At 48.0% G+C, this 27,679-nt stretch overlaps 4 protein-coding genes across 4 annotated transcripts; 1 reads left to right on the forward strand and 3 right to left on the reverse strand.

The window, feature by feature from the left end:
* Nucleotides 266–5,910, forward strand: LOC8075579 (cellulose synthase A catalytic subunit 4 [UDP-forming]). The gene is made up of 13 exons (XM_002456316.2): nucleotides 266–539; nucleotides 619–722; nucleotides 834–885; nucleotides 979–1,126; nucleotides 1,834–2,100; nucleotides 2,193–2,535; nucleotides 2,633–2,770; nucleotides 3,392–3,517; nucleotides 3,611–3,823; nucleotides 3,903–4,149; nucleotides 4,232–4,431; nucleotides 4,558–4,911; nucleotides 4,992–5,910. Exons 1-13 carry the CDS (start codon nucleotides 374–376, stop codon nucleotides 5,574–5,576), a joined length of 2,943 nt encoding a protein of 980 aa, XP_002456361.1. The 5' UTR covers nucleotides 266–373; the 3' UTR covers nucleotides 5,577–5,910.
* On the reverse strand, nucleotides 11,149–12,864 carry LOC8072078 (receptor-like protein 51). Its single transcript, XM_002458447.2, has one exon. It carries the CDS (start codon nucleotides 12,703–12,705, stop codon nucleotides 11,461–11,463), a length of 1,245 nt encoding a protein of 414 aa, XP_002458492.1. The 5' UTR covers nucleotides 12,706–12,864; the 3' UTR covers nucleotides 11,149–11,460.
* LOC110434091 (coiled-coil domain-containing protein 25-like) lies at nucleotides 13,733–17,804 on the reverse strand. The gene is made up of 6 exons (XM_021457787.1): nucleotides 17,334–17,804; nucleotides 16,370–16,497; nucleotides 15,689–15,792; nucleotides 14,317–14,404; nucleotides 14,144–14,205; nucleotides 13,733–14,027 (listed from the first exon to the last, which is right to left on the reverse strand). The coding sequence occupies exons 1-6, from the start codon at nucleotides 17,444–17,446 to the stop codon at nucleotides 13,875–13,877; spliced, it is 648 nt and encodes a 215-aa protein (XP_021313462.1). The 5' UTR covers nucleotides 17,447–17,804; the 3' UTR covers nucleotides 13,733–13,874.
* Nucleotides 21,850–25,588, reverse strand: LOC8075580 (proline-rich receptor-like protein kinase PERK2). The gene is made up of 8 exons (XM_021455298.1): nucleotides 24,682–25,588; nucleotides 23,789–24,253; nucleotides 23,585–23,671; nucleotides 23,418–23,488; nucleotides 23,272–23,348; nucleotides 22,988–23,135; nucleotides 22,566–22,727; nucleotides 21,850–22,465 (listed from the first exon to the last, which is right to left on the reverse strand). Exons 1-8 carry the CDS (start codon nucleotides 25,433–25,435, stop codon nucleotides 22,094–22,096), a joined length of 2,136 nt encoding a protein of 711 aa, XP_021310973.1. The 5' UTR covers nucleotides 25,436–25,588; the 3' UTR covers nucleotides 21,850–22,093.

Consider the following 27,679-nt stretch of genomic DNA (forward strand, 5'->3'; position numbering starts at 1 on the left):
TTCGCTTCGAAACCCCGCAAAACCCCGCGGGAAAAAAACCACCTGCTGCACGCACGCACGCACCCGCACGGCCGCACCTCTCCCTCCCGCATGGCGCCTCCCCTCACCCAACCCTTTGCTTCCATTGTTTCCATCCACCCGCCGATGCGACGCCGACGCCGCAACTCCACCCACCGCCTGCCAGCGCCACCTCACCGCACCGCCTGCATCACACCGCGAGCGACCATGGGCTGCCGCTATATCACCACGCCTCCAACCTCCGGCACGCTTAGCTTCTCTCTCCCCCATTCTCTCACCCCGAACCCCCCAACTAGCACACGCGGATCCCCGAGGCCGCGCGTCGGGGTGAGGAGGCGGAAGAGGAGGAGCCATCATGGAGTCGGCGGCGGCCCAGGCCTGCGCCGCGTGCGGGGACGACGCGCGCGCCGCCTGCCGCGCGTGCAGCTACGCGCTCTGTAGGGCGTGCCTCGACGAGGACGCCGCCGAGGGCCGCACCACATGCGCGCGCTGCGGCGGGGACTACGCCGCGATCGACTCAGGTGCGTCGCGCGTTTTGGAATCGTTTTTGTTTGGTCGGTTTTCGGGAGGCAATGCTAATGTGACTGATCTCTGTTCCAGCACACGGCAACGAGGGAACCGAGGCAGAGGAGGTGGAGAACAACCACGCCGCTGGTGGCCTGCGTGAGAGGGTCACCATGGGCAGCCACCTCACTGATCGCCAGGTGTTTTTTCCCCTCTCTGCTTGTTCGGTTCTGTGTAACACTAACACTGCAATTGATATCGCTTGAAAACTTTTCTACATTGTGGGATTAAACTGACTTTTGCTGGAACAGGATGAAGTAAGCCATGCCAGGACCATGAGCAGCTTGTCGGGAATTGGTAGTGGTAAGGATACTTGCTTCATAGTCTACGTCCTTTTTCCTTTACTTCTTATGATGTAGGGGTAGTGAAATTTCAACCCTTACTATGAATTTGCAGAATTGAATGATGAATCTGGCAAGCCCATCTGGAAGAACAGGGTGGAGAGTTGGAAGGAAAAGAAGAATGAGAAGAAAGCTTCGGCCAAAAAGGCTGCAGTAAAAGCACAGGCTCCACCTGTCGAAGAACAGATCATGGATGAAAAGGAGTAAGGATCAAGCATCCACTTATAGATCTTTTTCTCTGAGTCGTGGAGGATCTATCCTTCTCTGCATAGAGTGATATTATAAATGAACTGTGAATGCTAAATGATACTTGATTAGATGAAACTGAGAATGCCTTTAGCTCATCTTGTTCTAATATAATCGGCAACGTTGAGGTTATCTCGCTTACGTCAAAGTTAGTTTTATCTTACTAGATCCTGGAACTTGTGTGATGAAATTGAACTTGATGTGTCGTGTAGTTACTGTTCTTAGGATATTAAAGTATGGACTAAAATATACTAGAGTAGAAATTAGTGAACCAAAGCACTCAACTAATTCTGGATATCGACATACATATTTATGTTTCATATCTCATTATCAGGCCTCATTTTTGACCTAACTCATCACCTCAATCAGATACTAAGCCTGGTGTATTGATAATTCTCTGTTTAGTACCACTATCATTTCCCAAGATCTGGTTTTATGTTCAATCTAGCACAAGTGAACTCTATCCTAGCCTATTTCGCAATATTTTCAACTCTGCATCTAATCTCTGATAAGATGCCTGAAAGGTCTCAATTTCATCATTTATTGGTTCATATATAGGTCTGATTTTTAGTGTGGATCTCAAATTAGAAGCCTTTGTGATAAATTTCACTAAAATGTGACATTTCTATCTCTGTACATGTTGTAACAACAAACTATTTTGCAGCTTGACAGATGCATATGAGCCACTCTCTCGGGTCATCCCAATATCAAAGAACAAGCTCACACCTTACAGAGCAGTCATCATTATGCGGTTAATAGTTCTCGGTCTCTTCTTTCACTACCGTATCACCAATCCTGTTAACAGTGCCTTTGGTCTCTGGATGACCTCAGTAATATGTGAGATCTGGTTTGGTTTCTCCTGGATCTTGGATCAATTCCCCAAGTGGTATCCTATCAATCGAGAGACTTACGTTGATAGGCTGACTGCAAGGTATGTTTGCTAGAGCTTACTAACACATATGATTATATATATGCATGAGCAATCATCAGTATTTGATATGCCTTGTCTCATGTTTATTACAGATACGGAGATAGTGAAGAGTCTGGATTAGCACCTGTAGATTTCTTTGTCAGTACAGTGGATCCATTAAAAGAGCCTCCACTAATCACTGCAAACACTGTGCTGTCTATTCTTGCTGTGGACTATCCTGTCGAGAAGATCTCATGCTACGTATCTGATGATGGTTCTGCTATGCTCACATTTGAATCGCTTGCAGAGACTGCAGAATTTGCTAGAAAATGGGTGCCATTTTGCAAGAAGTACACCATTGAGCCACGAGCTCCTGAGTTCTACTTCTCGCAGAAAATTGACTACTTGAAGGACAAGATACACCCGTCTTTTGTCAAGGAGCGTAGGGCTATGAAGGTAGATCTTGGTTGCACAATTGAACAACATTCATTACTTTTACTGCATATGCCTTTTGTTTTTATACAAACAATGTTATGTACTTCTGTTTACACAGAGGGACTATGAAGAGTACAAGGTGAGGATAAATGCTTTGGTAGCCAAGGCTCAGAAGACACCTGAGGAAGGCTGGATCATGCAAGACGGTACACCATGGCCTGGGAACAATCCTCGTGACCACCCTGGCATGATCCAGGTAGTTTCCCTTTTACTAGTGAAATATCAGCATGTGAGATTTGTGGTCATACTGGGAAATTTTTTAACAGCTATTGCATGGTGTTACTTTACTTCTAGTATAGAACTGAGTCACTGATTACTGAATTTTATAATATGAGTAGCTGTTTTTTAAGGATATAATCAAGTTCTAAATATTTCTTGCAACTTGGTCAATGCTGAACATGCATGCCTTCCCTCACGAAATAAATAAATAAACGATAATAACAGCAACATCCTAGTCAGATGTTGTTCCACTTGAACTTGCAAATATATTCTTTATGCTATGGTGTTAGTTCAATGGATCATTATTTGTATGCTACTTCTGTCTCATTGTGCAGGGTACATTTATACTAATACTCAAAACACTCTGATTGAAATTTAACTTATAGATCCACTGCAAATTACAGTTCAGAGTTGAAGTTATGGTTCTGTGGAACTAACATTCACTGCTACAGTGTTCTTATTTTCTAGAGGAACTCTACTAAGATGCCCCATTTTCCTGACTTTACTATGATGTGTGTCGATCCTTTCTAGAGTGTCAATAGCCTTTTGTGTGAAGCTTACTCTTACCAATTACCATACCCCTTGCTTTTGGCGACAGGTTTTCCTTGGTGAGACTGGTGCACGGGACTTCGATGGAAATGAACTTCCTCGGTTAGTGTATGTGTCAAGAGAGAAAAGACCTGGTTACCAACACCACAAGAAGGCAGGGGCTATGAATGCTCTGGTATGACATTCTTCAGTGCTGATTGCAGTATAGTTCATTCTGTGTCAAGATTGATGGAACATGAGCTGAATAAGAAACTTTCTATTTTGGCAGGTCCGAGTGTCCGCTGTTCTGACAAATGCTCCTTACATTCTTAATCTTGACTGTGATCACTATGTTAACAACAGCAAAGCCGTCCGTGAAGCAATGTGTTTCATGATGGACCCTACTGTTGGCAGAGATGTCTGCTATGTACAATTCCCCCAGAGGTTCGATGGCATTGATCGCAGTGATCGATATGCCAATAGGAACGTTGTGTTCTTTGATGTAAGTGCTTAGCTGGTGAAATTGTGTTGCATCTTAATTATCTTCACACAACTTATATGTCCATTCTTACATTTATTAGGTTAATATGAAAGGACTTGATGGCATCCAAGGCCCAGTTTATGTCGGAACTGGTTGTTGTTTCTATAGGCAGGCACTTTATGGTTATGGACCTCCATCTCTGCCCGCACTTCCGAAGTCTTCACTTTGTTCGTGGTGTTGCTGCTGCTGTCCCAAGAAAAAGGTTGAAAGAAGTGAGAGGGAAATCAACAGAGACTCTCGGCGAGAAGACCTTGAGTCTGCCATTTTTAACCTTCGCGAAATTGACAGTAAGTGCGCAAATCTGGTCTGTCAGAAGTTCTAACCTGAAAGAAAAACAGCATGTTCATTACACAATGGTTGTTTTTGCAGACTATGATGAGTATGAGAGGTCCATGCTGATATCTCAGATGAGCTTCGAGAAATCTTTTGGGCAGTCCTCAGTCTTTATTGAGTCTACTCTTATGGAGAATGGGGGCGTCCCTGAATCTGTAAACCCAGCTACCCTAATTAAAGAAGCCATTCATGTCATTAGCTGCGGATATGAAGAGAAAACTGAATGGGGAAAAGAGGTGTGCATTCTTGTCTTTTGTTATCTACCTATAACGTCAGATACATGCCTTGATGATACCAGATCCTTTTGCCCTGTTCGTGAGGCCTTACTTTTTTTAAAAAAAATATTTTTAAATTTCTTTCAGATTGGCTGGATCTATGGTTCAGTTACAGAGGATATTCTGACTGGGTTTAAGATGCACTGCCGTGGCTGGAGATCCATCTACTGCATGCCGGTGAGACCTGCATTCAAGGGATCAGCCCCTATCAATCTTTCCGATCGTCTTCACCAGGTTCTCCGGTGGGCTCTTGGTTCTGTCGAGATCTTCCTCAGTCGGCACTGCCCTCTGTGGTACGGTTACGGTGGCGGTCGTCTGAAATGGCTCCAGAGGCTGTCCTACATCAACACCATCGTGTACCCGTTCACTTCTCTTCCTCTCGTTGCCTACTGTTGCCTGCCTGCCATTTGCCTGCTCACAGGAAAGTTCATTATTCCTACGGTAAGTTAGCTCTCGGCACGTACACCTGGCACCGTAATTCATATATGGCCACAATGTTCATTTGCGGTTCTTCTTTTCAGCTGTCCAACGCTGCGACCATATGGTTTCTTGGCCTCTTCATGTCCATCATCTTGACGAGCGTGTTGGAGCTGCGGTGGAGTGGCATCGGGATTGAGGACTGGTGGCGCAACGAGCAGTTCTGGGTCATCGGAGGCGTGTCCGCCCACCTGTTCGCCGTGTTCCAGGGTATTCTCAAGATGATTGCCGGGCTGGACACCAACTTCACGGTCACCGCAAAGGCCACGGACGACGCCGAGTTCGGGGAGCTGTACGTGTTCAAGTGGACGACGGTGCTGATCCCGCCCACCAGCATCCTGGTGCTCAACATGGTGGGCGTGGTGGCTGGCTTCTCGGCCGCGCTCAACAGCGGCTACGAGTCCTGGGGCCCTCTCTTTGGCAAGGTGTTCTTCGCCATGTGGGTGATCATGCACCTGTACCCGTTCCTCAAGGGTCTCATGGGCCGACAGAACCGCACGCCCACCATCGTGGTGCTCTGGTCCGTCCTCCTCGCCTCCGTCTTCTCCCTCCTCTGGGTCAAGATCGACCCATTCGTCGGAGGAACCGAGACCGTCAACTCCAACAACTGCAACACAGTCATCTGCTGATTCACCATCGGTAAGCTGGTGCCGTGCCGCGGCCGATGTGTTTCTGGTGCGGATTTCCTCTGTCCATCTCGCATCTGGGCTTTTGCCCCAGGATCTGGGAGGGGTGGTGTAGATTAGTTCTATTTTGCATCCAAGTGTTGATTGGTGTCGTCTGTATTATGAAAAGTTTTGGTGCTGAAGTGTTAAACTCGCCTCAATTGTGAAAAAGGCACTGTTTAAGTGTGTGTAAATCATAGGAACGTGGGGGAAAAAAGGAACTGAGATACACTTGCCTACCAAAAGGCGAGATCATTTACATCAGTGGAGCTTGAAATTGCAGTTGTGTTAAGCATGACCGCACGAGTGATGATTATGGGTACGCAAACGCAACTGAATTTTATGCACTGGCCTGCTGTGGAAAGGAGATGACATTTCCTCATGAAGACCATGATTAACGTACATTGTACACTAAACAAGACGTGCGCTCAGTCTTTAGAAATCCTCCAGGGTACCAAGTGCTCAAGCCCCCAAGCTGTCTGTCATCATCCAGTAGCACGAACTTTTTCCACACCAAGGCCTTGTTTAGATACGAAAACTTTTTGGATTTCGCTACTGTAGCACTTTTGTTTGTTTGTGGTAAATATTCTCCAATCATAGACTAATTAGGGTTAAAAGATTCATCTCGCGATTTACAAGCAAACTGTGTAATTAGTTTTATTTTCGTCATCTATATTTAATGCTTCATGCATGAGCCACAAGATTCGATGTGACGGAGAATCTTGAAAACTTTTTGATTTTTTTGGGTGAACTTAAACAAGGCCCAAGCTTTCGGAGCCCTGGCTACATTTTCAGCGCCACAACCACAAGGATCAGATCTATACGCTATTTTCTGCATTCTTTTTGACGAAAGCAGGCAACAGTGATGACGGCTAATGCGGGCACGCTTCCTTCCCTTAGCAGCACCAACATCAAACCACTACCACCTAATTGTCACGAACCGCATTTGAGACAAGAGCATACAGGGACAGATTAATCTACCTGTCAAAAAAGTGGTGCGTGCCATGAGACTGTGAATGATGCCTAGCGGACTGCAGTGGTGTGATGGCTCCTATATTAAAAGCCAAAATCACAAGTATACTTGAGGCTCCTAGCGAAATAAGCATGTGTACGTATGTGTGGTTCACTTGTGGGCAGATTTATTAGCAGGATTCATCTAATTGCTGCGGTGGCGCTGCACCGTGGGACGTGGGCCAGTGCGGGCCTAGCATAAATGTAGTAGGGTCATGAACCACGAGTTGCGGAATCAATCAATCCTTCATATGATGCTCATGCCATCATGAATGTTTATTAGCGCGGTGATCATTCCGGCGCCAAATCGACACCACCACCAAAGTGGGCGACTCACGGTGATCTGCTGCGTGCGTGTCCACTCATTAGAGTGTTACTACTACACAGTTACAGCACAGGAAATGTATACGCTGAATGAATGTATCATCATACCCCTGCTGTACATAAAACAAGTATAGGATACGCCACGCAAGCTGCAGAACCTGACTTCAGCGTATCTCAAGGACTCGAGAGCTCGACCAAGCAGTGCCAGACAAGGGATTCACGCTTGCCGAAAGTGGCACTCGCAAGCCGCAACTCAAAAGCGGCCAATGCCGTAGCAGCTAGGTTTCTGGATTACTGGCACTGGGGCGACGTCAGGGACCCGCAACTTTCGACGACGACGCAGTTGTCAAAAACGTAGCCCTGAAGGCTAAATAAAAAGAAATCGGATAGATAGTTAGATATATATATAGACGCTGGTTGTGGCTTTGCTTCCAGCTCGCAAGAGTCCAACAAGAAAGAGGCAGGAAATGATCTTTGGGCGAGTGATGAAAACTGAAAACCACCAAACCGATGCGTGCTGCTCCCGGGCTGCTGTGTCTTACATGGCTCGCTACTCTCGACACACCCACCAAACGGCATCAAGCGGCCACCCTCTGCGACACGCAGCGATCGAATGCCAGGTAGGAGCATGAATTCTTCAGTCGAGTTCGTGAGGGCGATGCAATCATGCCGTGATTCCAACAAGTATATGCCGAACTGTGTTCATACTTCCTTGTAGCACTGCGTGCGAGCTCGACACATCTACTGGGACGCAGTAAGGGGTACAGTGTTCAGGAGGCAGAGGGACCAATGTATACTGTATTGCATAGGAGGTTCAGAGCTCAGACATCAGTGTAGCTCTAATCTCGGTCAGATCGAATGTAACAAATCTTTGATCGTCGTACATTGAATCACGAGAATAGCATGTTCCAGTTACCAGCTCTCTGCTTTGATTCAGCGGCAGTATGTTTTCCAGCGAGTCACAGCGGCCTACTACGAAGACTGTTGGGTATACTCTAGCTAGCTCCTCTCGAGGGAGAAACTTCTTCTCTAGTAGGGCTAAAACTTTTCAAAAAAACATTTAATAAAATAGCTTCTCAGTGAAAATAGAGTAGGCCGTGTTTAGTTTCTTGTGGGAAAAATTTCGTGACACTGTAGTACTTTCGTTTGTTTGTGATAATTATTGTCCAACTATGGACTAACTAGGCTCAAAAGATTCATCTTGTAAATTCCGACCAAACTGTGTAATTAGTTTTTATTTTCGTCTATATTTAATATTCCATACATGTGTCTAAAGATTCGATGTGACGGAGAATCTTGAAAAAATTTTGGGTTTTTGGTTGGAACTAAACAAGGCCTAAGTTTGTGTCAAGAAAAAAAATAGAGTAAGTTTAGGACAGAGGAGACACGAGAGAAGCCATTTTTATTATTTAGCTCCTACGTGCAATACAAAAATTGTTCCGGCTCCTTTGTGTTTGCATGAATTGCTCTCCTTGATCATTTGGTATAGTTTCTCATGAAGCCGAAACTAAAGCCGGATTTGAAGCCCTACCAACCAAAGGCAGCAGCTCTGGCTCAACCCAAAATCAACTGCAGAACAAGCGAAACTGATGAAGCCAATTTTTCTAGGCTTTACATATCAGCGTGATGGAGCAACACTCTTAGAGCACTGGTAGACAGGTTTTAGGGTTTGTTTGGTTCAATTGTGAGATATGAAAAGGTTGTTATGAGCTATGGGTTATGATTTTTTTTGGTGAGCTAGATGATATGGAAAAGTTATAAGTTATTTAGTTGAGCAACTATGAAATCCATCGCTCTTAATCTTTCTTGAAACAGCTGCGAAACGTCTTTCTATTTTCACCCATTTGGAAAAACAGAAAGCCAAAAACCAAAAGCAGGGTACATGATCCTATGAAACTTGTACTACATGAAAGCAGATTCCACCCGTTTAATTAGTATTTTGTAGAAGCTAAACCAAACATGACCCTAACACATTTGTTTGTACCATTTTTTTTAACGTTGGCATGTCATTAAAATACAAATGAACTCAAGTACAGCCATATTTCCCATCAAAACCAATTGATTTATGCTTACTTCCTACATTAATAATACCACTTTGGGGAGTAGATTTATGCTGTGTTTGGTTGTTTACTCATGCGTGCCAAAGGATGTCAGACCAAATCTTAGTTATCTTAATCAAAATTGGCCTTAATTTGGTTGGGTTCTAAATTTTGGCTCCCAGCCCTCCCATTTGACCATTTTAATTCATTTTAGTTGTTAAAGTTGGCCAGAACTGGCCAGAACCTGGCCACCAATTTGGTGTAAAAATTTGCCTTGGCTAATACATGGCATATTTAGGTGAAAAACTAAACATACCTAGCAACCTTTTAGTGGTGCTCTTACTGTTCTTTTTTTAAAAAAAAAATAAAAAAACAAAACTACAATCCAACTTGCCTAGATTCCACAGTCCGAAATCCATTGTCTCGCAGAAATTTACAGTTTGAATATTGTTGCCTTAAATGCATCTTAGAAACAACAATCAAACACCTAGAATCTAGATAGGATATTTGTTTTGAGTTTTTAGACTATAAATTTCCATTATCCATGATCTATAAGCTACTTTCAACGAGTGGACGAGTGATTTTGGTGTCACGCACGGTGCCTATAGAGCACACTAGTTTATATTGGTTTAGACAAAGTGTTCTACACCTAGTGAATGAGAAGTATTCGTATTTGCACCGAATGCTCAATTAAATGTTGAGTAGGGGGATGAGATGTGAGTTTGTTTTGTAGAGAGTGTATAACCATAGTTATTATGAACTTCCTACCCTGGCTAAGGGTAGGATCCTTGTTGTTACCGTTGAAAACGTTGTTAAATCATGAAATACTCAAAAGGAACTTAACCAAAGCTGGCTCAGTTCGCATTTTTGTGTTGCTTCTTGATGGATAATGATGTTGTTATGTTACTATTTGCAGTTATATCTGATTTATTGGATCACCATTGAAGTCATGGTTGCTGTAAATTCTTCCTAAGGAGAAGCCAACGGAGCTAGTTCGAGATGGTTTCATAAACTTCTCCTCGAACGATGAACCCTACCAAAAAGGACTTTATTGGTTTTATCAAAGTAGTTAGTTTTTCCGAACACTTTTATTTTCGTCACACCTTCTTCCTCCTTACGATGCGCCGCCGGCGGCCACTACCCCATTAGAGTTCCGTGGCTAGAGCCATGAATATCTGACAAGACCTATCACGCCCACAGTGACCTATGACGCCTTGCTCGTCTTCGACGAGACTCTATCACGCCCACAGTGACCTCTGATCGTCTCATTCGGCCCGGTCTCCGCCTCACCGCCATTTCTCTCATTCCCACCACGTGGCTAGCCTGTCTCTCAAAACTTATTCTAAGCACACTGGAGATAGAGAAAAAAAGAGGGAGAGGATCAGAAGATAGAAGGACAGTAGCTTCTCTGTTTTTTTATTGGTTTAGCTCTCTTGAGTGTAGGCCGATCTTGCACAGTGAATTTTGACATCCTATATGTTTTGTAAGAATACATATCACTACTAAAATAGTGGAGTTCTTCTCGCTTGGCTGATAAGCAATGGCACTAGACAGAACAAGCTACCACTAGCCAAAACACTAGGAAATCCTTACTAAGGCCTTGTTTAGATGCGAAGTTTTTTTGAATTTCGCTACTGTAGCACTTTTGTTTGTTTGTGATAAATATTATTTAATTATGGACTAACTAGGATAAAAAAAAATCATCTCGCGATTTACAGCTAAACTGTGTAATTAATTTTTATTTTCATCTATATTTAATGCTTTATGCATATACCGCAAGATTCGATGTGACGGGGAATCTTGAAAACTTTTTGGTTTTTGGTGTGAACTAAGGCCTTGTTTAGTTCCAAAAAATTTTGCAAAATTTTTCAAATTCTCCGTCACATCGAATCTTTAGACGTATGCATGAAGTATTAAATATAGACGAAAATAAAAACTAATTACACAGTTTGGTCGGAATTGACGAGACGAATCTTTTAAGGCTAGTTAGTCTATGATTGGACAATATTTGTCAAATACAAACGAAATTGATACTATTTACATTTTGCAAAATATTTTGCAAGTAAACAAGGCCTAAACAAAGCCTAAGAGACATTTACTAGAAAAAATTTATACTAAATTTTGAATATTAAAATACTAGGAGAATCCGAGGTCATGTGAAATTGTAAAATCTGGTTGTGTACCCAAAACATTTGGCATAGCTGCTCCTCCAAATGACATAACCCTCTTTTGTATACAGCTATTCTTTGCGTCTTGAAGGCGGAAACGCGACCAAGAGCGAAGAACGGCGCCAAAAAATTACAGGTGAATAAATTAAGAGTCAATTGATCCTAGCTATCAGTACTTCATACATTTTTTTACGGCACAATGAGCAACAGCAGAATCGGGCAGAACCGACTAACGAACTCGGCAGAAGACATGGCATGGAGATGGAGCCATGGAGAAATAGCAGGCGGCAGAGGCGGCGCCGCGCATCAGCGGCACACCTTGCAAATGCAAACGAGCAAGATGACCAGGAACGCCAGGCAGGACAGCCCAATGGCCACACCGAGCACCGTCGCGCTGGGTCCACCCCTCGTGTCGGCGCCGGCGTCCGCCTCTCCGTCCCCGCCGCCGTCGTCGTAGTCCGCGCTTCGCTCCGACCGCGCCGTGGCCGGGGGCGGCAGCACCGGGAATCCATACTTGTCGCACGGCGCCACGCCCACGGCGATCTCGGCGGACAGCACGGACCGGTTGTAGCACAGCTTGCTGTTCCCGGCGGCCCTGAAGACGCGCAGCCTGGACAGGAACTTGGCGGTGAAGGGCACCATGCCGTCGAAGTCGTTGTTCTCGATGTTGAGCTCCCTCAGCCCCCGAATCTCGGCTAGGAACAGCGGTATGCTGCCGTTGAGCCGGTTGGAGCCCAGATTGAGCACCTCCAGCTCCGGCAGCGTAGAGAGGGTGTCCGGGATGCCACCGGAGAGTGTGTTATTGGACAGGTCCAGGGTGGTGAGCGAAATGAGATCGCCGATGGAGGTGGGGATGGGCCCATTGAGAACGTTGGAGCTGAGGTTGATGTGGGTGATGCCGGCGAGGAGTGTGAGGGTGTCTGGGATGGCGCCGGTGATGCGGTTGCCAGACAGGTCTAGGTGAGTGAGGTTGGGGCAATGCCAGTGGTGCGGGAGGAAGCCGGAGAGGTTGGCATTGGAGATGGTGAGGCGGATGAGGTGCTCCATGTGGGAGACGACGACTGCGAGCTCGGTGGGGGAGCCCGTGGCGAGGGGCGTGTCCGCGACGGTGAGCTCAGTGAGATTGGTGAGGTGAGAGAGCCACACGGCGGAGAGGCGGTGGAGCGAGGCGGTGCAGGAGAACGCCTGGAGCCCGGACGCCAGCTGCTCCGGGGGCAGAGCTCGCGGCGGCGCGGCCGGGCAGTCGGAGAATGCCAGCGCCCGGAGCGACGGCGCGAGCGCCTCGAGCGCCGCGGCCGAGACGGAGGTGGTGTCGGAGCAGTTCTTGAGGGCGAGCGACGTGACGCGCCGGAACGGCGCCCCCGCGTCGCAGGAAGCGTTCACCGCGCCCGCGGTGGCGCCCGCGCCGCAGGGGTCGGCGCGCGGGTGCGCGCCCAGGCCTAGCGCGCGCAGCGCCAGCAGCTGCTGCGGGTCCAGCGGCGCCGCGCCCGCGATTGCCGCGACGACGAGGAGGGGGAGGAGGCGAGAGAGGAAGAGGGCAGCGGCGTCCATGCCCGTGGACGGAGAGCAGGCAGGCACGCGCAGTGGCGATTGGCGAGGCGAGCGAGAGCGCGCGTGGGTGGGAACCTGAGAAAGGCTTGGCTTCTTCAAAGCCGCGCTCTCTCCACGGGCACGAGCCGGACCCGCTGTCCACCGTCGGATGCGCGCGGATTGACGACGGATGGGCAGGGCGCGCCGGCTGGGTATTGGGGGACGGACGAGGGGTGGCATGGGACGGTCGCTTTCGAGGGCAGGGTGCTTGCGCCGGGGCGCGCAGAGGCCGCCTGCGACCGCGGCAGAGGCAGCAGCGTGCCTGGGTATCCGTGCAGTCCCTGTGTGCCTGGGTATCTCTCATGCTACCACTACCGCTGCGTCCAAAATTGACCGCTGTGGAAAGACGGGACCGGTAAAGCCGGATGTGCAGCGCGTGTCAAATGGGAGGAGAGGTCTCATTGGCCACCGGCCTCTGCCACCCTCATGTGGCCGTGCCTGGCAGCTAAAACATGGGATGGTGCATGGTGCCGTGCGGCGCGGTACCAGTACCAGCTCTGTGCCGCGCTCAGGTTTTGGCGCTTCATCACGAGTCCACGACGCCGCGCAGCGGCGCAGGCACTGCGAACTGCGAAGTGCGAACTGGAACTGAGCGCGCCCGTGACACATCGCGGTGCGACTGCGAGTGGGCCAGTGGGGTTGGGGACCTGCTGAGGCGCTCTCTCCCTCATGTGGCCTCGGCCGCTCCTCTGCGACTCGGGCCTCGGGCTGGCCCAACCTGCTCCGCAGGCCGTGCTTTTCGGGCCAGCCCGGCTTGGCATGGGCCGCTTGCCAGGCACGAGCCTGCTTGGGCACGGCCTGGTGGCCTGAAGGGCCGTGCCTGGACTGGCCTCAGCGGGCTGTGCTTTCACCGGGCCCGTGCCGGGCGGCCCGTTTGCACATCTATACCACCAGCTTTGACACTTGTTGCTTTGTTTACGTATAATACGCTCTTCTCGTAACCTATGTCCATGCTGGGAGCACATGTTATGTACAGTACACATCAACAGATCAGGAACGGGTCGAATGTTCGATCGGATCATTAGTTACTTTGATGACTCATTGAGATCACGCGAGCAATGGACATACGTATACGTACATAATCACTACACGCAACACGTACATACACAGACACCAGTAATTAACAATATTCAGACGAACTCATCCTCCATTTCCTGCATGGACTTGCCGGCGGAGGCGATCTGGCGGTTGGACGTCATCTTCTCGGCCACCATGAGGCCCTTGTAGCTCCGTATCTCCGCCCACTTCTCCTTCTCCAGCCTTTCAATCTCCTCCTTCCGTTTCTGCCAATTCAGTGATCGTTAGACATACATAGCCGCGCTGTCAGCAATCTTATATTTATAGGGGGAAAAAAACATGTAGCTGTCAAGAAGAAGGCTCTGATATCAATCAGGCATACCTTCTCTTTCAGCTGCATCTTCCTCTCGGCCTTTTCTGCTGCATTTGATGCCTCTTTCTCGGCTGCATGCACACAAGGGAAGGAAGATTAATTAGCTGATAATTAAGTACGTGCATCTATCTGCCATGCATGATGCATGGTGTACATGGGCAGATCAGCGTCTATATAAGCACCTTTTAAGTCTGCTCGGCGTTCTACCCGGGTTTTATTCAACCTGTTGATGATCTCATTGACACGCTTCTCGACTGTAAGCACATGGACCTGTCAATCAGTAGATAGCTAGTGTGAATTATACGCGCGCCCCAGTAATTTGCAAATTGGTCAGCCAACTAACACAAGGAAATTAATTAGCAATAAGCAGTTGAGCTTCTTCAGTTATACGTATATGACTACAACATACTGGAGACGCAGAAAAAGAAAATTTTGCTAATAGGTAAGTAGTAGTACACGTAGCAAAAGGAATATACACAGGGCATGGTTTCCCATTTTCAGGATTGTACGTAGCAATCAGGTGTCAGTATTCGCAATGCGTGATCCCAAACTAGCTACAGACACAGGATAATCTAAGAAACTCCAAAAGGATTCAAAAAATCTGTACAGCCAATATGCTAGACTAGCCCTAAAGGAAATCCAAATGCTTTTCCAGCGAGATATATGATGCAAAAGGTTGGATTGGATATTTTGATGCAATAATGTAACACTTGGACATGATTAAAGCGCTACAACAATCAGACAAGTGGTCTGCCCAGATACACCTTTAGCAGCACTGAGGTGTTTCCTCACCTTCTCCCTCTAGTTGTTAGTTTTTTTTTTCCTTCATTCTAAATGAGCACCAACTCTACATTATTTGAGGAGGTCTGTTCAACGAGTAAAAAAGGGACGCAACACTGTAGAAGTGCAAAAGGTCAGCGTTACAGTGACAGACTGAACTCTACTTCTCCGTCAGAGTCACAATATCAAAGAATGTTTTAGTAAATAGCAATTTCTATGAAATCATTTTTTAATAACAGATCAAGTAATATTAAAAATGCATTACTAATCTATTTTACTCTTTAGATCGATGGGACGAAGCTTAACTAGCCCAACAAGTCCAAAAAGCATTTCCTACATGTTTTAGATGGGATGAAGCTCTGAGATTGCTCGATCAACAATAACAGAATGACGAACAATTTGTTTCTAAGGCCAGTCTCAATGCATGTTTCATGAGAGTGTCATGCACATTAAATAGGGCGCCACATAAGCAAAACTGCTGACTTGGCAGGGTCATTAAATGAAGGAGTTTCATCAGATGAGAGAGAAGTTTCATCCCCATGAAACTCATGTGACTCGGTTACCTAGTTTATAGTTTTGGTAACTGTGCCATGAAACTATGCATTGAGACTGGCCTAATTAGCATAAGCGCATTGAATTAGGTGGCTGACACGTGGGGACCGTTCTCCCACCTGACCGAAGATACGTCCCAGTCCCAGATTTGGAGGGAGAGGGAAACAAAGGGCAAAAAAGTGGTGAGATATATATGAACAGTACTAGTGAGTGAGTGATTACCATCCGTGGGTTGTGGAAGCCAACTTGGCCGACATCCATGGATGGGGACTTCTTGAGATTAGACCAGGGCGTGTAGATCACCTCAACGTTGTTCATCTTGTTCCCTGCACAACAAGCACATGCAGCAGGAGAGCCGCGTCCGTCACCCAATTAGATCCAATTCTCAATTGTTGTTGTCACGTTTTCATGATAACGAATGACGAATCACCATCGGCCAAATCAATATACGCGCCAAGATAATTGAGTGGTCCCGTGCAGTGCAGCTAGCGCCAATAATACAGGAGAAAGAAAGGAAGAAAAAAAAGGCCCTCTCTCTCTCTCTCTCCGATCCTCTCGCTCGCTGCAAGGAAAAAAGAGGGGGAGAGATCGACCGGTCGATGGGGAAAAATTAGAAAGATTCCCGCCGCCGCAACATGCAATGTGGAGCTGGGGCAAGGGAGTACCCGACAGGTCACACCGTATTCTATTTTGATTCTGCCCATGGGGGAGAGCATAACTGGAGGAGATGCAGATACTAAACTGCTACTTGGTGGCGGCATAACCTACCTACGCCCATGCATCTTGAACATTATGCTATATCATATGAAAATTCACTGGCATCATCTAAATTTTGTATCCTAAAAGTGAGTGTCTACTAGCTAACCAACGGGGAAAAACTACACTGCTAAAATTGGCACGTACCTTGAATGGAATGAGCCTTTACGAGCTGCGCACAGTCCTCCAAGAGGCCCTCGCTGATGGTATCTATGGTCTCGCCTTTCTTCAGTCTCAGATAGACGTGTGCCGAGGATACCTTGTCCACATGGAACCTGCAGCAGGGCACGCACCCAACATAGTAGTAAATATTAGTAAACTCGTTAACCCGTAAGTATATATATGTTTTGTTTGGTTAGCCAATCGAGCTATATATAAATTCTTTTCATCGATCTAAAGCTACTATATATACGAGGTGCGTGTGTGAGGTCCCCTGGAGGCTACTACTCGTAGTACAAGATAAGATTTACATATAGCCAGCGCCCAGCAGTATCAAACAAAACGACTTGTACATCCGACAGAACGCGGCCAGTGGCGAGACGACGATGGACGTCCGGCTTTGCTGCGCGGTCGTGCTGTGCTGTGCTCCGCACCGCAGGTTTGGTCGCATCTCGGTAGGCCGGTAGTTGGGGCGTTGGGGATGGGATGTCCACGCCAGCCTCGTCAAGGCCCAGTCACGCGTCAATCTATCCGGAGCTCTTCGCCCTCGCACTCGCAGTAACTGGCTGGAGCCTCTGCCTCTAGGGAGTCGTAGCTATTTCACCGCCGGCGCCGCGCGACACCACGCAACGTCCACGTGCTTGTTGCCGTCACCGGCGGCGGCCGCCCAGGCCTCGCCCTCGCCTGTGGTCTCTCCATCGTCTGGCTGCTTCCGCTCCGCATGCGCTAGCTGTAGTAGCACAATGCTGCCTCGACGTACCGGAAGCCGGAAGGGCGCGAGCGAGACGCGCGCGCGCACGACACGCGTCGCGGTCGGAACCGCCATTATTGGATCGCTGTGACTAGCTAGCTAGCTAGAGCGTCGTCGTCGTCGCGAAGAAATCAGAGGCCGGCCGGCGGGCCGGGTCCGCCGCGCCGGGACGATGGAAGAGCGAGCTAGGTAGCGACGTACCAGACGTCCTCGGGGAGGCCGTACTTGATGAGCTCCTCGTTCTCGTTCTTGTCGGCGCCCATGTAGATGGTGTAGTCGCCGGCGTCCGGACGCGCCTTGAAGTAGAGCACCATCGTCGCTCGACTCGATGTAGCTATATATCTTCTTCTTCTTCAGTCCTCTCCTATCTCTAGCTAGCTTCTACCTTCCTACCGGCTACACCGTCTCTGGATTCCACCGGCGGCTACTGTATATACTACGTGTATATTCAGGTGTAGCTCTGTCGCCGCGCGCGCGCGCGGCCAATAAAGCAGCAAAAGCAAGAGGCTGCAAGAGGGAAGGGGAGCAAGGAGGAGCACTACACGGCAGGGAGGTGTGCGGCAACGAAACAGGCGAGGGGGAGGCAGGGGCGGGTATATAACGGCGTCCAGTGGGGGTGCGGCCCGGCCGGACCGGGTCTCGCGGCGAAAACGCCGAGCAAGCCTCCGCCCTCGCCCGGCCGAGGAGTCTTCGTGGCGGTCTTCTCACGAAGGGGGTTGGGCCGCCACGTGGAAACACGATGGATCCGATTAAAAAATTGCGGCGAGGCCCCACTTGGGGGCCTTATCCCTTCGCCGCTTTTGCTAACCCCGGCCCCTCCACTCTCGCTTTCGTTATTAACGTTAATCTCTCTTGTAATTTATTATATCTCTCTTCGGCGGCACCATGCAGCACCAGCAGCAGCACCCTTGTTTAGTTTTAAAAATTTTTATAAAATAGAAATAGTAACACTTTCGTTTGTATTTGACAAATATTGTCTACATATGATCAAAAGATTTGTCTCGTTAATTCTGACCAAACTGTACAATTAGTTTTTATTTTCATCTATATTTAATACTCCATGTATACGTCTAAATTCGATATGACAAGTAATCTAAAAAAATTTACAAAATTTTTAGGAACTAAACAAGCCGTAATCTCGTCTGACCTGGGCCTGACATGGCAAAGGGGTTGGCCGGTTGGGGGATATACTACCCGAGTTGACCTGCATCGGTTCCGTGTAACGGACTCACAATTGGTGGCAACTGCCGTCAAAGCGCCGGATCTTTTGCGACAACGACGCCCGCTCCCCGCTTCCTCCTTGCTTGGATCGGTTAGCTTCCGGCCAAACCAAACCAGGGACCCCTTTTCCTCTTAATCCTCGGCAACGGGGGCGTGCAGCGTGGTTTGCCCACCCACAGGCCACAGGCGCACAGCTCTCTCTCGTCGGTCCGTCGGGTCCGTTCATAGTGATTTCATGATTACCGTGCAGCGAGCACAGCGGGCCAAGGGTGGAGTGACCACTGCCGTTCCGTGCCCGGCGATCTCCGTGCGCCTGCCATTGCTGGTGCCCGGTGCGGCGAGCCTGGCAGCCTGCAAAGTGGAAGCAAAGCTCAGGGGTAAAGTGACCACTGACCGGAGTTTATATTCGATTTCACCCGAAATGGAGGGATGGCCACGAGCCGGCGCCCGGCGGAGGATAGATGGTTCTGCCGTCTTCTGCGGCCGAAAGACGCTGCCGAAAAGCGAGGGGCCCCCCGACGCGCGGACCGAAGCGAACAGCCCCCGGCCACGAGAAGCCGGATGGGGGCTTGTGGGGAGATCCCAAATTCTCAATCCGAGTCACCACGGCAGGAGGAGGCAGCGTTTCAGCGCCACGAAACGGGGGGCGCGGCGCCGGGTCGGCCGCTATCGTCCCGTCCGACGCAGCAGCGCCTACGAACGAGCGGCTGATACCCACCTAGGCGCACGCGATTCGCTCTATCCGTTCGCGTCAGCCTTTCGGCACTCCGCACTTGCATGCACCGCAGTAGTATTTTTAGATCGGCGATCCAAAGATACACCGGCCTGAAGGACGATGGAATCGGAGGCCAAAGGAACAAACGAACAAGCAAAGGACAGCCTATCATCAGATTATTGGTTCGAATAGTGGCCAAATTGGTCGTTAAATAAGAGTGGCCGAATCCACGAGAGGATTTTTTTTTCAAAGGAAAAGAAGGAAAAGGGTTGATCGCACGGATCGCATCACCGATCACCTAGTTATTAGATGAGAAGATTATCGGTAAAGAAACCCACGTGAAACTCGAAGCAAGAAATGCTGGGAAATTTTGGATAAAAGGGGGATCATAAAGAGTATCCACGAGAGAGCCCGGAAATTTAACTCGCTTGTGCACAGTCGCTAGACTCGCACACTTATCGAGAAACTCTGTGTCTATGCTTTTCCAGGTTCTTTCGTGCATACCCATGTGTATTATCAGGTTTTTGTTTTTCTATTCTTTTTTCAAGGCCACGTCTGCTAGCGCTACCACTGCTGGGGACGCCCTTAAGGTCTGGTTTAGTTTCTAAAAATTTTCAAAAATTTTCGTTAAATTTAATCTTTGAACGCATACATAAAGTATAAAATATAGATAAAAATATCAATTTTATAGTTTATCTATAATTTACGAAATAAATCTTTTGAACCTAATTAATTTATGATTGAATAATAATTATTATAGTAGTCAAACCCAAAAAAAATTTATGAACTAAACAAGGCCTAAACTCAGTTTTTTTTCTCCTACCATTGTCAAAAGGCACCTGCCATTTTCCTTGGGGATGAGTGGCCGTGGCATATGCCTTGCCAAGTTGCCATTGCAGCCAAATCCGCTTGTTTGAAATGGAGGACGAGAAAACAGGGGGGACATGATTAAGGGTATGGATGTAATAGGAAAATAGGGGGGTTGAAAAGACACAAGAAATACGTGAAAAGGTGGTGTTTCAAACATAGAAAACAAAGGGGGAAAACAACACAGGAGTATGGATGTAATAGAAAAAAAAATGAGGATTGGAAATATATAAATCTAATAGTTTTTATTTACTATGGTATGTATTAATACTATTTTATATAAATTATTTAATTTTAAAATAGTGTGAACAGGTACTAGTTTAGAATTGTATCTTTTTTTTTAAAAAAAAACATAGGGACCAGTAAAGTTGTTGGGCTGAAGCACTGAACAGATATTATTTGTTTCTTTGTGGATGGTGTGTCTCTAGGTAAGTACAATTGGTGCTTCGAGGTGGGCTCTTAGCGGTTGCATTATATATTTTTTAGCGCTGTTTAAATGCTAATATTTGAGCACCCGTTGAGCTACATTAACTATCATGTAAAGAAAGAGTAAAGTCCATCACCAGTCTTTAAACTTATTTGGATATGTCATCCTAGTCTCTAAACTCGCAAAATGACCGTTTACATACCTAAACTTGTTTGGTTGTATCATACTTATCTCTAAACTTCTCATATAGGTTCTCAAACTTGTTGAGTTGTGTTATCCCGGTCTCTAAACTTGTTTTTAAGTCTCATCTTGTTTTTTATGGAGGCCCAATTGTTGTAGACCTACTGAAGCCATTGTATATCTTCCCAGCAGGCAATTCGATTTAGCAACGACACAGCAAGGAGTATGCTAAAAAAAATTATGCAGGTGAAAAAAAAAGTTCGAAGAATGGCAGAGGACAATTCTTATTGGGTTGACATAGCATATCCTCAAATTACAAACAGAAAACTAAAAATTAAAAAAGATGATAATATTACAACTAGGTCATTTGATATTCTTCTTTTTTCTAGCACTCATTAGTGTAGGTGATGCTTTAGATGATCATATACCCAGCAAACACCAAACGGAGAGTACAATACTTGTACTAGATCCCATGAACATTCTCAAAACACTAATCATGTTTTAAGATCCAACATTTCAGATTTAAACTGAATGCATCGCACTGACAGTAAGATAAACTATCCAAACTCGCTATTTACATAGGGAGTGCCTAGGAGTAAGAACCCCATCACAAAATAGAGATAGCAAAATGACCTTGCGCATACAACGACAATAACGATCTTGTCATAGTCATCGCCGTTGTCCTCACAGGTAACAATGTCTAAGTTGAAAATAATAGTAACTTCATGGATAACTAGATTTATTTTGGCTAAAGCTTAAAGACGTATCGAGGGAGGAGCCTTACTCCTTTTGCCAATATGAACTTGGCAAAGAGTGAAGGAGGCAGCCTCAAATATGGCACATTATATATGTTTGTAATTTTCATTGTAACATAGGTGGATTAGCCACGCCGTTAATGAGAAATTTAAGTATGCTATTTTTATAGAAACTACCAAACCGTATCAAGTATACTACAATATATACCTAAATGTAAGTAACCATACTAAATCATAACAAGAGGTTATAGGTGGCCTAGATGCAAAGGTGGAGGATAGTGGGAAGAAGAGAGAAGAGAAGCGGACTGTAAGTTTAAAGCCAACTTATGAACAAGAAAACTAAGAAATTTTGTGAGACAAACAAGAGGGCAATATTTATGCTAACTACTATACGAGTGAGTTGATAAATTGAGTGTAAATTTATGTCAGCAGCAGCAGAGTGTATTATTAGTCTTTTCTCTTAGTTATTACTCCATCTGTCCTTAAAACATGTTGCAATGAGTCGTTATAAGAGTTAGATTTTTCTCACCAGCTCAACTGGTTGGAACCTTCTTTGCTTCTAACAAACTCAAATTTTTATTTACCAGGGAGCGCCAGTGTATATACAATTTACAACTTAAACCTCCACTCACCCGGTCTAAAAATTGCATGAATCCGAAACCATATAAAAGTAGAGAGAGAGAGAGAGAAGCAAAATTCAATACCACAGCCTTGACACGCGCATGTACACGAACGAACAACGAATTCACGATCTAGCCTGACAAAGCGCCCAAAAAAAATGCCGGGTGTCAGTGTGCTACGGCTGGGCGCGTCTGCCGATCGTGCGCCGGCTCATCCTCTCGGTGTCGCCGGCCGCGCGCCTGCCGTGCCACTGCGGCCCCTGCGCGCTCGCGGCCACCTCGCCCGTGTCGCCCGCGCTGGTAGCCGTGTACTCACTGGATGGGTTCAGCCCGTACTCGCTGGTGGGATCGCTGAACTCGCTGCTCGCGTACTCCGTGATGGTCCCTGTCCCGGTGCTCCCTCCCGCGCCCGGCCCGAACGCCATTCGCCTGAGCCGGTTGATCTGGTCCGTCGTGCCGCCGCCCGGCCGCTGCATCGCGCTCTGCCCCGGCTTCACGCCGGCGTTCAGGTCCTCCACCGACAGCTCGCCCTCCAGGTACCGGACGATCTGATCATTTGGGAGCGGGAAACGAGTGTTACGCTTGCAGTTGCAGACACGGATTGCATCCAGTGTGCGACGTTCTGGGAGCAGGAGTGACGAGCCTTACCTGGGTCATCCGCGGGCGAGACCGCGCGGTCTGGCGCACGGCGGCCGCGGCGCATGCGACCAGCCGCGCCATGTCGTACGCGTCGTAGTTGGTCTCCAGCCTCGGATCGATCAGGTCGTCGTAGTTTTCCTCCTCGACAGCTCTTGTCAGCAATGGCCTAGCCTGTTTGGACAGGAAAAGGAAGAGATTCATCGCTCATTGCCGTTGCATATAGAATGGGGAATCAACGTGATGTTATGTAACAACTTATAACCAGTACCGATATTTAGTTCACAGTCATAACTCATATGGTGGTAACTAATTTAGGCAAACAACTTCTGGAATCTGGAGTAAGACTTGAAGGGCACCATAATACGGAATTACGAACCACAGAATGTTACAACGACATAGAATGGGCAGCATTGGCAAGAAGGGCCACTCACCCAAGAAACCAATGTCTCAGGCTGATGCTCTGAAGATGTCATGATTGGTTTCCTCCCAGTGATCAGTTCCAGAAGCATCACGCCGAAGGAGAAGACGTCGGACCTGTCGTTTACTTTGCCTGTGGCAGCATATTCTGGCGCCAGATATCTGAAGACAACAAGAAAAGACAGCACAAATTCAGTCTAATGTCACTAAATGCATTGGTTCGATCATGCGTCAGCAGGTTATGAAGTATGCGCAAATTGCTAGGTGTGCGGTGTGCCAACATCACAGAAAGATCTACCCGAAAGTTCCCATTACGCGCGTAGAAACAGCGGTGACTTCGGCTGCTTGATATTTGGCCAACCCAAAATCTGCAACCTGTACCAAAATAAGTGCATCTTTCAGTCAAACATGCAGGCTAAAAGATTTTTGGCTGTTAGGGTCTACCTTTGGCTCGTAGTTGTAATCCAGAAGGATGTTCGCCGCCTTGATGTCACGATGGATGATCTTAGGATGACCTGACAGCAAACAAAAAATCAGCCCGATTTGTCAGGGACAGAAGCTTAAAAAATTTCGCGGAGAGGAACAGAGGGCAAGAGCCAAGAAGAACTCACAGTCTTCGTGCAGATAGGCGAGGCCCTTCGCCGAGCCGACCGCGATCTTCCACCGCCGAGGCCAGTCCAGTGTCGCCCTGCCACTCCCTGAGATCAAGCTCGAATGTCAGACCCACCAGGCGCATGCAGTGACAAAGTTTCGATACAGCCATCGGCCGCACGGCATTCAGGAGATGGAGATGCATTTGGCGAGAGCGTCCGTACCGTGGAGCTGGAACTCGAGGGTCTTGTTGGGCACGTACTCGTAGACGAGCAGCCGCTGTTCGCCGTAGAGGCAGTAGCCGACGAGGGAGACGAGGTTCTTGTGGTGCACGCGGCTGATGATCTCCACCTCGGCGCGGAACTCGCGGTCGCCCTGCCCGCTGCCGGCGCGCAGCTTCTTGATGGCCACCTCCTGCCCGCCCACCGTGCCGCGGTACACGTGCCCGAACCCGCCCTGCCCGAGCAGGTTCGCGTCCGAGAACCCGTCCGTCGCCGCCGCCAGGTCGTCGTACGCGAACGTGCCGCCCGTGATGGCCGGCGAAGGGTTCAGCGGCGGCATCGGCGACTCGGACGGGCCGCGGCTGCTCTGCCACGAGTGCATCAGTGGCGGCGTCGAGGATGGCGTCGTCGACGGCGCGTGCGACATGTACGGCGGCGTCACCGGACGCCGCGGGTCGTAGAACTCGCCTGGTGTGCCAGGGACAAGAAGAAAAGAGCAGAACGACCGATCGGTCAGTCCAGCAGCATCTAGAGAGCAAAAGTGGCGCGAACGCGCACCATTTCAGCTGCGTGCGTGCGTGCAAGCAGCTCGCCATCCATGGGAGTCGGCAAGCACGCCGCATGATCGAGCGCGATGCCACCTCGCGTCGATGTGACCGTCACCCGCGATACGCGGAGGGAATTATGGCCCGTGGAATTGCGCTTTGTCACCACGGTCACCACTCACCACGCTAAAGCTAGGGGTGGGACCCGCGTTCGGCGTTCCGAACTCCCGAGTCGCGACGCGTACTGTCGCATCAACGTGGCCACGACGGAACATTACCCTTGTTGATCGCACGCATGCCAAGGAACAAAGGCGACCGCGGTGTATCTGTACACACGCGTGTAGTACGTACCTGGGAACCCCTGAGACGGCGGCGGCGACCGCCGCCGGCGTTTCCTGCCCACGAAGCAGTAGATGAGCCCGGCGACGAGGCCAAGCACAACCACCGCCGCGACGGCGACGCCTATGCCCACCGCGGTGCCGTTGCTTGACGACTTGGAGGGCGATGATGTCGACGGGGCCGGCGGCGGAGGTGGAGGCACTGACAGATGTGACGGCGGAGGCGCGGGTGACGCCGGGACGCCATTAGGGGGCGGCGGCGAAGATGGGACGGAATCAGGAGGTGGCGGCGACGCCGGGACACTACTGGGAGGAGGCGGGCGGCGTACGGGCGGAGGAGGTGATGGCGTTGGCACGGACGCAGGTGGTGGAGGAGATGCCGGTAGAGGTGGAGATGGTGTTGGTACGCTCGCTGGCGGAGGAGGAGATGCCGGTAGAGTTGGAGATGGTGTTGGTACGCTCGCTGGCGGAGGCGGGGAAGGCGTCACTGGCGGTGGGGGAGACGGAGACGGAGGAGGAGGAGGGGACGGCGTTGGCGTGGGCGGCACAGGCGCGGGAGTAGGCGGAATCGGCGATGGCGTGGGCGGGACCGGCGCCGGAGTTGGCGGTATCGTCGATGGCGTGGGTGGCACCGGCGCCGGAGTAGGCGGCTGCGGCGATGGCGTGGGTGGGACCGGCGCCGGAGACGGCGGCGATGGCGTGGGCGTCACCGGAGCCGGTGGTGAAGGAGATGGCGTAGCCGGCGGCGTTGGCGCTGGAGACGACATGGCACGGCCCCGCTCGCTTGCGGTGGTGCGGCGCGCTTGTGCAACGTTTTAGTCGCCCGCTCCGTTACCGGTGGCTACGACCAAACCAACACCAGCGAATAAGCCAAGACCGGGGGCTGGACCTGGGACCTGGACGCGTTGAGCCAGTTAGAGCTTCCAAAAAATATATATAAATCGATGTCTTTTCCAAGTGGTAGCAAAAGGTTGGAACCATATCGGTTGGGTTACTCCAACAATTTCTAAAATCTCACTTATAAAAATATAAAAGACAAATTTGTATAAAAAATTCTAAATTATTTACAAATCACCATAAGTCTCAAACCACTTTTTTACTTCCTTTTTCTCATATATACTTGCATTGGAAAACATGTTCTACTTGTTCTTCGCCATGTCCTTCCACCTTCAGATGGATAGGATGTATATTTATTTGCTAGTGTCGTTTTTTCAAGTGTGGAAGAGACAGGGAGTTGCTAGAGAACAATTTTTTTTCAATCTTCGCTAAAAAAAAATAAATATCAGGACTTCCAAATTTAATTAAAAGATCGAACGAGTTAATAGAAGAAATAGCAATATTAAATTTTATCTTTCTCCAACGGTCTCCTATAATAGTTTCTAAACGATTTTGTATTGGGAAATTTAGATTATTTTGAACCAACTATTTTTTTTAAATGATTCTTTGTCTCTTATTGTTTTCTGATCTAAAACTCTTTAATTATTTAATTTATTGCCCAACTTACTCCGATCTCTTGGTAGAAACACTGAAAGGAGAGCGGATACATATCTATCTCAAATGGCGGAACTTATGAGTTAGTGAAAATATTTAGCAATAATTTTATTCTTAAAGTGCTATACTCGGTATTTTTTCTTTTTTACTAAAAAATTAAAACAATGTTTTGTTTTTTATACAAAACCCATGGAGATGCTCTTGCCGTGGGGTGGTTTTTTTGCTTGTACTGGCCCGTGCAGAATTCTTACTTTCGCTTGCCGAAGCGACGGCAGTCGGCCGCAGCGGACGCGGGCGCCGCGACGTGCGCTTAGGAACGGGTCTTTTCTTCACTTTTTTTATTAGGGTTGTTGTATAAGATTGACCGCGCAGAAGTCAGGGCTTGATGATCCATAGAATATTAGTCATATTTTATTTAGTGGAACATTGGAAGGGCCCTAAATTGCTAAGGTCTTGTTTAGTTCGGAAAAGTGAAAAATTTTCGGTATTGTAGCAATTTCGTTTATTTGTAACAAATATTATCCAATTATGGACTAACTAGGATCAAAATATTCGTCTTATGATTTACAGCTAAACTGTGTAATTAGTTTTTATTTTTATCTATATTTAATGTTTTATGCCTGTGCCACAAGATTCAATGTGACGGGGAATCTTTAAAATTTTTTGGTTTTCAGGTTGAACTAAACAAGACCTAATCATAGGTACGCAGAAACGTGTTTGGTCAGAGCTTTCGACGGCAGGTAGCCAGCGCTAGGTAAGGGCCTGTTTAGATTGGGAATGAAAATTCTTTAGGTGTCACATCGGATGTGTCGGAAGGATGTCGGGAGGAGTTTTTAGAAACTAATAAAAAACAAATTACATAGCTCGTCAGGAAACTGCAAGACAAATTTATTAAGCATAATTAATCTGTCATTAGCATATGTGGGTTACTGTAGCACTTAAGGCTAATCATGGAGTAACTAGGCTTAAAAGATTCGTCTCGCGATTCCTAACTAAACTGTGTAATTAGTTTATTTTTTTATCTACATTTAATGTTCTATGCATGTGTCCAAAGATTTGATGGGATGGATGGAAAATTTTTGGATGGGAAACTAAACAGGGCCTAAGATATGTAACACAAGAACAGGCGGAAAACAGCACGGCAAGCGGCAGCTGCAGCCTCACCACCAACTTCGGTTGCCATGGCGCAACGACGACGACGACGGCTAGCTATTTCGTTGCGTTGCGTGTGGTGGTAGCAAACACATGAAACGAAAGGAAGAACCTACGGCTGCGGTCAGCCAGAAGCCCAGAACTAGGACGTGCCCTACTGCCTGTCCTAACCGCGTCGGATGTTTCTTCCGCTCGGAAGGTCGCCAACGTCTCATTCCCAATCGGAACGGGGTGAGCCTTCTTCTTCTCCGGTAGCTTGCCGAAATGAGCCTTTGGAATTAGTAGTTGCACGCAATGCGTTGTCTGCTGTGTGTGAACCCGAACGCTGTATACATCTGTCTGCAACTTGCGTAGATGTCGTTGTCATC

This window comes from Sorghum bicolor, chromosome 3, assembly GCF_000003195.3.
Source record: "Sorghum bicolor cultivar BTx623 chromosome 3, Sorghum_bicolor_NCBIv3, whole genome shotgun sequence".
In the NCBI taxonomy this organism is placed as follows: Eukaryota; Viridiplantae; Streptophyta; class Magnoliopsida; order Poales; family Poaceae; genus Sorghum; species Sorghum bicolor.

Excerpts from the sequence above, each read along its gene's own strand:
- LOC8075579 (XM_002456316.2), top strand. The coding sequence starts at position 374 with ATGGAGTCGGCGGCGGCCCAGGCCTGCGCCGCGTGCGGGGACGACGCG. Across the intron at positions 540-618 it reads CTACGCCGCGATCGACTCAG|CACACGGCAACGAGGGAACC; the intron begins GTGCGTCGCGCG and ends TCTCTGTTCCAG. Across the intron at positions 1,127-1,833 it reads CAGATCATGGATGAAAAGGA|CTTGACAGATGCATATGAGC; the intron begins GTAAGGATCAAG and ends ACTATTTTGCAG.
- LOC8075580 (XM_021455298.1), bottom strand. The coding sequence starts at position 25,435 with ATGTCGTCTCCAGCGCCAACGCCGCCGGCTACGCCATCTCCTTCACCA. Across the intron at positions 23,136-23,271 it reads CGCGTAATGGGAACTTTCGG|ATATCTGGCGCCAGAATATG; the intron begins GTAGATCTTTCT and ends TGTTGTCTTCAG. Across the intron at positions 22,728-22,987 it reads CTGAGACATTGGTTTCTTGG|GCTAGGCCATTGCTGACAAG; the intron begins GTGAGTGGCCCT and ends CTGTCCAAACAG.
- LOC110434091 (XM_021457787.1), bottom strand. The coding sequence starts at position 17,446 with ATGGTGCTCTACTTCAAGGCGCGTCCGGACGCCGGCGACTACACCATC. Across the intron at positions 16,498-17,333 it reads GGCCTCCCCGAGGACGTCTG|GTTCCATGTGGACAAGGTAT; the intron begins GTACGTCGCTAC and ends GCCCTGCTGCAG. Across the intron at positions 14,206-14,316 it reads ACGCCGAGCAGACTTAAAAG|CCGAGAAAGAGGCATCAAAT; the intron begins GTGCTTATATAG and ends GTGTGCATGCAG.
- LOC8072078 (XM_002458447.2), bottom strand. The coding sequence starts at position 12,705 with ATGGACGCCGCTGCCCTCTTCCTCTCTCGCCTCCTCCCCCTCCTCGTC.